The sequence below is a fragment of the Priapulus caudatus genome, unplaced genomic scaffold (genome assembly GCF_000485595.1).
Source record: "Priapulus caudatus unplaced genomic scaffold, Priapulus_caudatus-5.0.1 Scaffold376, whole genome shotgun sequence".
Lineage (NCBI taxonomy): Eukaryota > Metazoa > Priapulida > Priapulimorpha > Priapulimorphida > Priapulidae > Priapulus > Priapulus caudatus.
The window spans coordinates 171,848-180,476 of NW_014577437.1; the positions used below are offsets into that span (position 1 = coordinate 171,848).

Consider the following 8,629-nt stretch of genomic DNA (forward strand, 5'->3'; position numbering starts at 1 on the left):
TTCTGACGTATCCTGAAAATTTTATGACAAAATCCGTTCATAACTTTTTCAGTTAGGCTTAACCTGTATGATACAGGCGGTTCCGGCGCGGCGGCGGCGGCAGTGGGGGGGCCAATCAGCCAATCAGCGAGTGTACACAAACCCACAAACCAACACTCAAACACACACCGGTGAAAACATAACCTCCGCCAAGCCCCTGGCGGAGGTAATAATGAACATGCACCACGCGACTGAAACATCAGTGCACTCGCCCCCCCCCCATGCTTCAATCAGTGCTGCCCCAGCCAGCAGGCACGTACACAGCCACGATGTGCGCAGTCACAGCTACAGACAGAAACTTTGTGAATAACACAAGGTTTTATTCAAGTGCAAAGAAAGTAGCCCCCCGAAATTTGAAAAAGTAGCACCGGAAAATTGAAATTTTTTTTCCTGTTGTAGAGTGATCACCAAGTTTGGTCTTTAGAGGTGGGAGGGGGGGGGGTTGCAGACACATGGAGGTCACATTAGTTTGGGTTAAATACTGATTTTACTACAAGGTTCGTTCAGTTGGTATTGTGTACAGGTGCAGTATATTTCAGTGCATGCGTGCGTGTGTGTGCGTGTATGTGTTTGTGTGTGCACGCGTGCGTGCGTGCGTGCATGTGTTTGTGTGCGTGCATGTGCATATGGCATATGTGCGTGTGTGTGTGCGTGCGTGTGTGTGTGTGTGCATGTGTGTGTGTGGTGTGTGTGTGCGTGTGCGTGTGCGTGTGCGTGTGCGTGTGCGTGTGCGTGTGCGTGTGCGTGTGCGTGTGCGCATGTATGCGTGTGCGCATGTATGCGTGTGTGCATATGTGCATATGTGCATGTGTGCATATGTGCATATGTGCGTGTGTGTATTGGCAGTACGTGTTTAACGTTGCTGTGTGTGTGTGCCATACACACAGAGACAGTCCGGATATTCCAAAGTTCGCATACAGAAAGCAAAGTTCAATACGCCAAACCTGGTTTGCGGTTGCGATTTCCGTGCGTGAAGAGTGTCGAAAAGACTGTCCCCCTGCACGATTATTTGCATATCGCCTGACCGTCGGCGCTGTGGTTTTGTTTTTGTATTTTTCGTTTTGCCCGGGTAGGCAGAGGTGGTGGATGAGGAGGAGGACATGGAGGTGAGTGCACGCACGCACGCGTGTGTGGATCGGTAGTGCAGTGCGTAATGGCTGGCAGGCTGGCAGCAGATGCTATATGCACTTTGCGTGAGCGTAGATATGCCTTCTTAGACACCGCTACTGCTCACTTGTTTCGCGTCGACTGCTCACTTGCTTCGCGTCGACTGTTCACTTGTTTCGCGTCGACTGCTCACTTGTTTCGCGCCGACACGCTCGCACAATAGAGGGCTCTCCCTCTGCACTACCTCGACATCCGTCCAAGGACAACCGGGTCGTTCCCGCTTGGCGAGTCGAAGGAAACGGATTTTCTAACGCCGAGGATAGTTTTCAGCTTCAGAGTTTTCATTGCCGGGTGTTAGAGTCTGCACCTTGCGTCACTTCCCAGGATGTGAATGCATGATTCTGAGTGTGTGTCATCCTCGTCGGTAACCAACGACGCTGTCCGCTAACGGGTGTGTGACGGATCACGGGAGTGTCCGTGCCTGGGTTTCAAGCCTTGGTTAAGCTTGCAAAACTCTCTTGCAGTGAGATGATGCCGTGCTTGCTGTGAGTTTGTCTACGTTGGACGAATACGTTTAATTTGCGGAGCGTTTGGTGTTCGTACGACGATGCCTATCGTGATGTGTGTCATATCACAATACGCATTGTCGTGGTGTATCTAGATGCAGCTGTAGATTTGTTTTCTCTTGTGTGTTTTTTGGTATGTACAGTTGGTACGGTACGGTTGTACGTATGGTTGTTACTGATTTCGTACGGCTTGTTGCTTTTGCAGTGCACTGAAACTTCTTCTAATTTTACGCAGCTTTGAAAAGGAACGTAGTGGCAGCAAACTTAATTGATGTGTTAGTTTGTCACTAAAGCTCTTGTTATTGATTGAAAACATTTCATCGGATCTCTATAGTTCACAGGAAAATAAAGTTAATCTGAGTTAGATCCATAATAAAGTTATAAAAACTTACACTGACGAAATTTCGTGTATCTCACCGATAGACTTCTTCAGGTGTATATATAGACCTGAGGAAGTCTATTGGTAAGATAGACGAAAATTTCGTCAGTGTACGTTTTTATAACTTGATTATGGATCTAACTCAGATTAACTTTATTTTCCAGCTATTGTTATTGTTTTCTGTTCGACGTTTTCAAACTTTAGGTGTGGGTCGAAATTCACATGTGATAGTTAGGGGGTAGAGATAGTCAAATATGGCTAGTGTTTGTGCTATCGGTTTGTTCATTTTGCTGTACAGAACGATCCGTTTTGCTGTAACCCAAGCGACCTTTCAAAGTCAAACCAGCCAGTATTCATTTCTATCTTAAACCCTTACCAAGATTACCTAATAGATTTACTCGATTGTTTAGCTGGTTATAGACTAGTTTACTAGTAGCTAGTTTACGTTACCGTGCGTGCAGGGAATGTGGAATATTAGTTTTCCCGCCACTACCCATACGAAATGCTGGCGGTGGAGTACTGAAAGCAAAAAATCTCGTGAGGGTCGCCTCATGATTACAGCATTGGCTCTGGGTGGAAATGTTGCATAAGTTTTTGGGTGTGACAGGGATAAGGCAGTGCTGCAGAGAGAGAAGACACAGCTGTGCGTAACCTGACTGTCGTACTATATAGGTTATTCCTGCGTGCAGCATTTTCTTGGTGAGCAATCACTACAGGTGCCGTTTCCAGTGAAATTTGCTATTGTCTCTCTGTTTGCTATCTACGTCACAGTTCCTCCTAATAGGTTACCTGTGGTGGTGAAATATTAGTCTTAGTAAGTAAAATTTAAAATGTTTTTTGTTGTGGGGGGTCACAGCCCTGGGGGGGGGGGTTGCAGCTAACTGTGGTGCAATGCTTCTCTACCTCCACAAGTTAAGTAATGAGAAGAAAGTTAGGGAAAAAGGTTACGAATCTATTTTGGTCTGTATTACTGTATAAGCCATATTTTTCGCATACAGAATCTGAGATATTTTCGCGAATTCAGACTTGACGGACAATTTCGCAAGTGGTTAATTTGGTTGAATTATGGATTATTCGGTATCATTTGGTATGAATGATTCGCGTGTTGTTATTTTCGCAGTCGGGGACGCGTTCGCGAAATTCACGAAAATTAAACCACCGCGAATTATACAGTGTAAACAGTATGTCTTATTTAGGCATCCGTCATTGGTTTAGAGAAAATGAGAAATCCTTTTAATAAGGGATCACTTCCTTTTATCACCCCTTCCAACAGTTTAATTCAGGCACGTCGAAAAAGGGCCGCATTTACCCATATTATTATATAATGTTATTATTTTATTATTATTCTCATAAAGAGGTAATAACACATCTACTAGCTGTTATAGCACTTAGCTGTAATATTTAATAATAAGCATTATACTATTAGCTCTTGTTCTCATCATAATTTTACATTATTAATTTTTATTCAGTTTTGGTTCACGATTACTTATAGTCGTCATCGTCACCACATATTTCCCAGCGTCACTGATCTCCGTACGTCTCCATCGTTTTATCATTATCATCATCATCATCGTCATCATCATAAGCAGCAGCAGCATCAGCATTATCATCATCGTTATCATATATTTCCCAGCATCACTAATCTCTGCTCATCGTGTTATTATCATCATCATCGTCATCGTCGTCATCATTATCATCATCATCATCATATAATATATGTATCACAATTTTCCCAGCGTTGCCAATCTCCTCGCATCTCGATCATCATCCCCCTCCGTGCGTGCACGCACGACTGACGGCGGCCTCTATCTTCTCTCGCTTGCGCACGACTGACGGCGCCCTCTATCTTCTCTCTCGCTCGCGCACGACTGATGGCGTCCTCTATCTTCTCTCGCTCACGACTGACGGCGCCCTCTATCTCTCGCTCGCTCGCAGGTGTACACGACGAGCGTCGCGCAGCTGGAGTCGCACGTCGCGGCCGATGCGCTGCCGACCTCGCTCGGCGGCCGCCTCGCCGCCAACCACGACGCGTGGACGCGCTACTGCATCCGCCGCAGCGGCGTCGCTCGCGCTGCCGACGACTACTGCGATGTCACGGCCTTCCTCGACGGCAAATTCAACCAGCTCGCGAACATGGACGCGCTGATCGACGACGGCGGCAGCGGCGGCGGCGGCGAGATGCCGTCGGACGTGTCGGGGGAGATGCTCGACGCGGCCGTGACTTCCTCAGAAGTCGGCGGCGGCGGCGCGACGGAGAAGCACGACAGCGAGGAGCGGGAGAAGGAGGTCGCCGTCGAGAAGAACGGCGGCGACGGCGGAGGAGGCGGCCAGGGGGCGCCGCCGGACGCGTACGAGTCGGTTCACCGTGGCGACGGCGGCTACACGATCGAGGACTGCGTAGAGATGGTGCGGGGGAAGAGTCGCGGCGGGCTCTACCGCGAGTACGGCCTGATCCGCGCCGCCGACACCGACGGCACGTTCGAGACGTCGAGGTAACAGCAGCGGCAGCGGCGCTTAATTAATTATTATAATTAATTATTATATTATATTTAATTATTATTATATAAATTGCAATTATAATATTGTAGCAATAAGGTAGTGTTGATATAATTGCGCTATATGATATAATTGTCATCTACTTCATATCCAGGGAATATATATATGTATATACATATATATATATATAAATATATATATATATATATACATAGGTATTATTAGCTCTTTGTACTTTTTTGTGGGTGAGCTTTCATCACCTTTTATGTCCTACAGTAATGCGTAAATTATTGTAACGTTTGGAAAATTGCGTTAACGTTCGGGAAAGACTGTTTGAAGTCCTCAAAACTCTAATGCTAAAATCCTCAAATTTGAGCTGGGCCTTGACAGTATTAATAACACGTTCACTTTAGGCAGGTGGCATGCCCGTAGGTGACACCAACAATGATTAGCAGCTGATGAGATATCATCGGCTGTCGGTAATTTTTGTTCGAGGGCTGCATCTCGGTGCGTTGCCGCGTACGTCGTGCGATAGCACGTTAACGTTTGCGCGTCGCCTCTCTCCGCGTTGCAGGGCGTGCCACAACCTCGTGAAGAACTATTTGTAATCAAGTTCATGTCTAGAGATGTGCGTGTCGTGCTTATAACCATGGTCCTCTGGTGATCATATTGTAATCAGGTTCACGTGTAGAGGTTAGCATGACCTGCTTATAACGATGGTGCCTCTGGTGATCATATTGTAATCAGGCTCACGTGTAGAGGTTAGCATGACCTGCTTATAACGATGGTGCCTCGGGTGATCCTATAGTGATCATCGCCTCTGTCCGTGTTGCAGGGCGCGCCACAACCTGGTAAAGAACCGTTACTCGGACGTGCTCTGCTACGACCACTCGCGCGTTCGTCTCCGTAACGACGGCAACGACGATGACGACGATGCGTCCGACTACATAAACGGCAACTACGTCGACGGCTACAAGCAGAAACACGCCTTCATCTCGACACAGGGTAGGGTAGCGTAGAGCATGTGCGATGCAGGGTAGGGTAGCGTAGAGCATGTGCGATGCAGGGTAGGGTAGCGTAGAGCATGTGCGATGCAGGGTAGGATGGGAGAGCATGCGTGAAGCAGGGTAGGATAGGAGAGCATGCATGATGCAGGGTAGGGTAGGGTAGATCATGCGCAACGCAGGGTAGGGTAGACAATGAACATACCCTATACAAGGTAGAGTAGAGAGTGACCAGTATGTGTATTGCAGTAATTCTGTTTCAAGCAAGTGTGTTGGAGAAGGGATCAATGTGTAAAGGAAGAGAAACACGATGTGGCAGTTCCGTTTAACAGTGGCTTCAGTCCTTCTTTATGCCATTACACCGTGTAATGTAAAGATGCGTTTGCCTCTGCAGGTCCCCTACCGAAAACATTCCCAGACTTTTGGAGGATGATATGGCAAGAACGTGTATTGGTGATTGTCATGACCACAAGGTGTGTTACCTCTTTATTACCTCTTGCTACTTCTTATTACCTCCTTCCATTGATTCATATAAATAAATTGTATATATTGTGGAAAAGTGATAAATTAATTTCATTATTCATTAATTAACTTCAAGCAAACGGTTTATTCAGCGGAATGCTACAACTTTATGCTTCTCTGCGGGGCAGTGTGCCTAGTTTTCTGACCATGAAGACGGTAGCAAGACCCCATTAATTTAAATTAAAAACTATTAAAAGTTCAACGTATCTGAGGATGTGGTCAACTCTTTCCTTGCCATGTGTCATCTGTCACTGCTGTCCCTAACACGTGTCGTCTCTCACATCTGTCTTTGACACCGACATGCCATCAGATAATGCGCACATCACGCGTCTAAAAATTGCCAATATTGAGCATTGCCACATCAAGGATGATGTGGTAATCTCTTTTCTTGCCACGCGTCATCTGTCACTGCTGCCCCTAACACTTGTCATCTCTCACTTCTGTCTTTGACACCGACCGCGTTTAAAAATTGCTGTTGTCGACATGGACCATCGACAGAAACGTTACATAGTGACTTGTACGTTGTACTGTCGAGTTTCTCTCATGCGAAGTGTATAGAGGTCCGGTCTACGAGTAAAAAAGTTGCGTGTTAAAGCCCCGGGCACAACGGATCGTACGAAATTTTGTCGTGGTAGACCCATAAAATATTTGTCGTGGCCAGATCTTGCAACATGCCCGAAATGTATTTCGAGTGGTCACAAGGGCTACGACACATTAAAGATGGTTTGGCGATGGGGACGCGACAGAAAAAAAAAAGATATATGTCGTGGGTGTGTCGCAAGTCAGTACGTAAGTCAGTAGTAGGACAGACTCACGACAACCAGAAGACATAGATACCACAAAAAATCGTGGAACAAAAAAGGTGCTTTTTTTTTACCTTACGACGGCAAGTCGATGCCACGATGTTCAAAATTTCGTAGGACTGTCTTGCGACGACCACCGATGACCCACGATTTGCCCAAATTTTCTGTCGTGTCGTGGCACAAATGCGTCGTGTGTTCGTCGTGTCCGAGGCTTAAGACTAATGTTGGGACTGGTGTTTGAATCTCGTCTCTGGCAACGCGTCGCAGGGGTCCCTTGTCAGAAACAAATTTATTCTAAACATTAGTCTCAGAATTTTCTCGTACCTCACATCTTTTCTACAGAAACGTCGCTTAGTTACGCATACGTTGTAGAGTTTCTCATACACTGTGTATAGAGGTCTGATTTACAGGGAAAAATAATTCTTAACACTAATGTTGGGACTTACTCTCGGTCTACGAGAACAAAGTTACGTGTTAAGACTAATGTTGGGACTTACTCTCGGTCTACGAGAACAAAGTTACGTGTTAAGACTAATGTTGGGACTTGGACTTTCGTCTCCGACGACACGCGCTGCAGGACGATAGAGCGCAGCCGGCTGAAGTGCGGTCAGTACTGGCCGCTGGACGAGGAGATGGGGGAGCAGTGCGGCGACTTTCTCATCATCAACGCCGGCCAGCAGCATCACAAGGACAACATCTTCACGACCCTCGTCGTGCACAACACAAAGGTGAGAGAACAAAGTTGCGTGTTAAGACTAATGTTGGGACTGGTGTTTGAATCTCGCCTCTGGCAACGCGTCGCAGGGGTTCCTTGTCAGAAACAAATTTATTCAGAGACGTTGCGCCCGCCCGAGGCAATCGCATGAGGCGTCCGCCTGCGTAACCGCTGGTGCAAGTTACTGCTGTGTAGCTTGTGGAAGACAGCTGCTCTGCATTGCCATTCTGCCATGCATGCGTATGCTTGAGTTACGCTAGTGTAGGCCCGCCCGGCTATGTTCAGTAGCATTTGTAGTAGTTCTGTGACTATCAACTCGTGACAGATTTCTCTGCGGATCTAGACAATTTCCATGGAACTTTGTTACTGTGATAAATAAGCTAGTCTGTTCTGCGACCGAGATGGTATCAAGATGCGATTAAAATGTAATTGGGTACGGATGTTTTTTCTTCCTCTTTGAGACACAGGCACAGGCTCCCTATTCGAAAATCACCCGCATCCTTGGCTGAAATTTCCACTTAATTTTCTCTACGGTTACATTAATCTTTACAAATAACCAATGTTATTTTATATAAATGATCCATCTAGATTAGTAAATAACGATCAGCCCACAACCTGTTGCCTTCCAAAAAAAAATTCCATTGATAACCCGGCGTCTTCTCTGCAGCGTTCTCTTGTCTTTCTCGGCAGACGGGCGAGTCACGCGAGGTGATGCACTGCCAGTTCACCTGCTGGCCGGACTACGGCGTGCCGCACTCCGCCGCAGTCATGCTCGACTTTCTCTTCCAAGTGCGCGATATTCAGGCGTCGGCCGTGCAGGCGCTGGGCGACGCGTGGACGGGGCACCCGCTCGGACCGCCCATCCTCGTGCACTGCAGCGCCGGCATCGGCCGCACAGGTACGTGATGCGTGCTGTCTATCACAGGTACGTGATGCGTGCTGTCTATCACAGGTACGTGATGCGTGCTGTCTATCACAGGTACGTGATGCGTGCTGTC

The 8,629-nt window shown here is 47.1% G+C and overlaps 1 protein-coding gene across 1 annotated transcript in view; it reads left to right on the plus strand.

Moving 5' to 3' along the window:
* The window catches only part of LOC106809683 (tyrosine-protein phosphatase non-receptor type 9-like), a 15,134-nt gene that overhangs the window by 5,686 nt on the left and 819 nt on the right, over window positions 1-8,629 (plus strand). Inside the window, exons 3-8 of the mRNA XM_014812852.1 lie at window positions 1,113-1,145; window positions 4,027-4,583; window positions 5,423-5,592; window positions 5,986-6,064; window positions 7,494-7,644; window positions 8,322-8,529. Of these exons, the coding sequence (XP_014668338.1) occupies window positions 1,113-1,145; window positions 4,027-4,583; window positions 5,423-5,592; window positions 5,986-6,064; window positions 7,494-7,644; window positions 8,322-8,529 (1,198 nt within the window). The remainder of the gene's footprint in view (window positions 1-1,112; window positions 1,146-4,026; window positions 4,584-5,422; window positions 5,593-5,985; window positions 6,065-7,493; window positions 7,645-8,321; window positions 8,530-8,629) is intronic.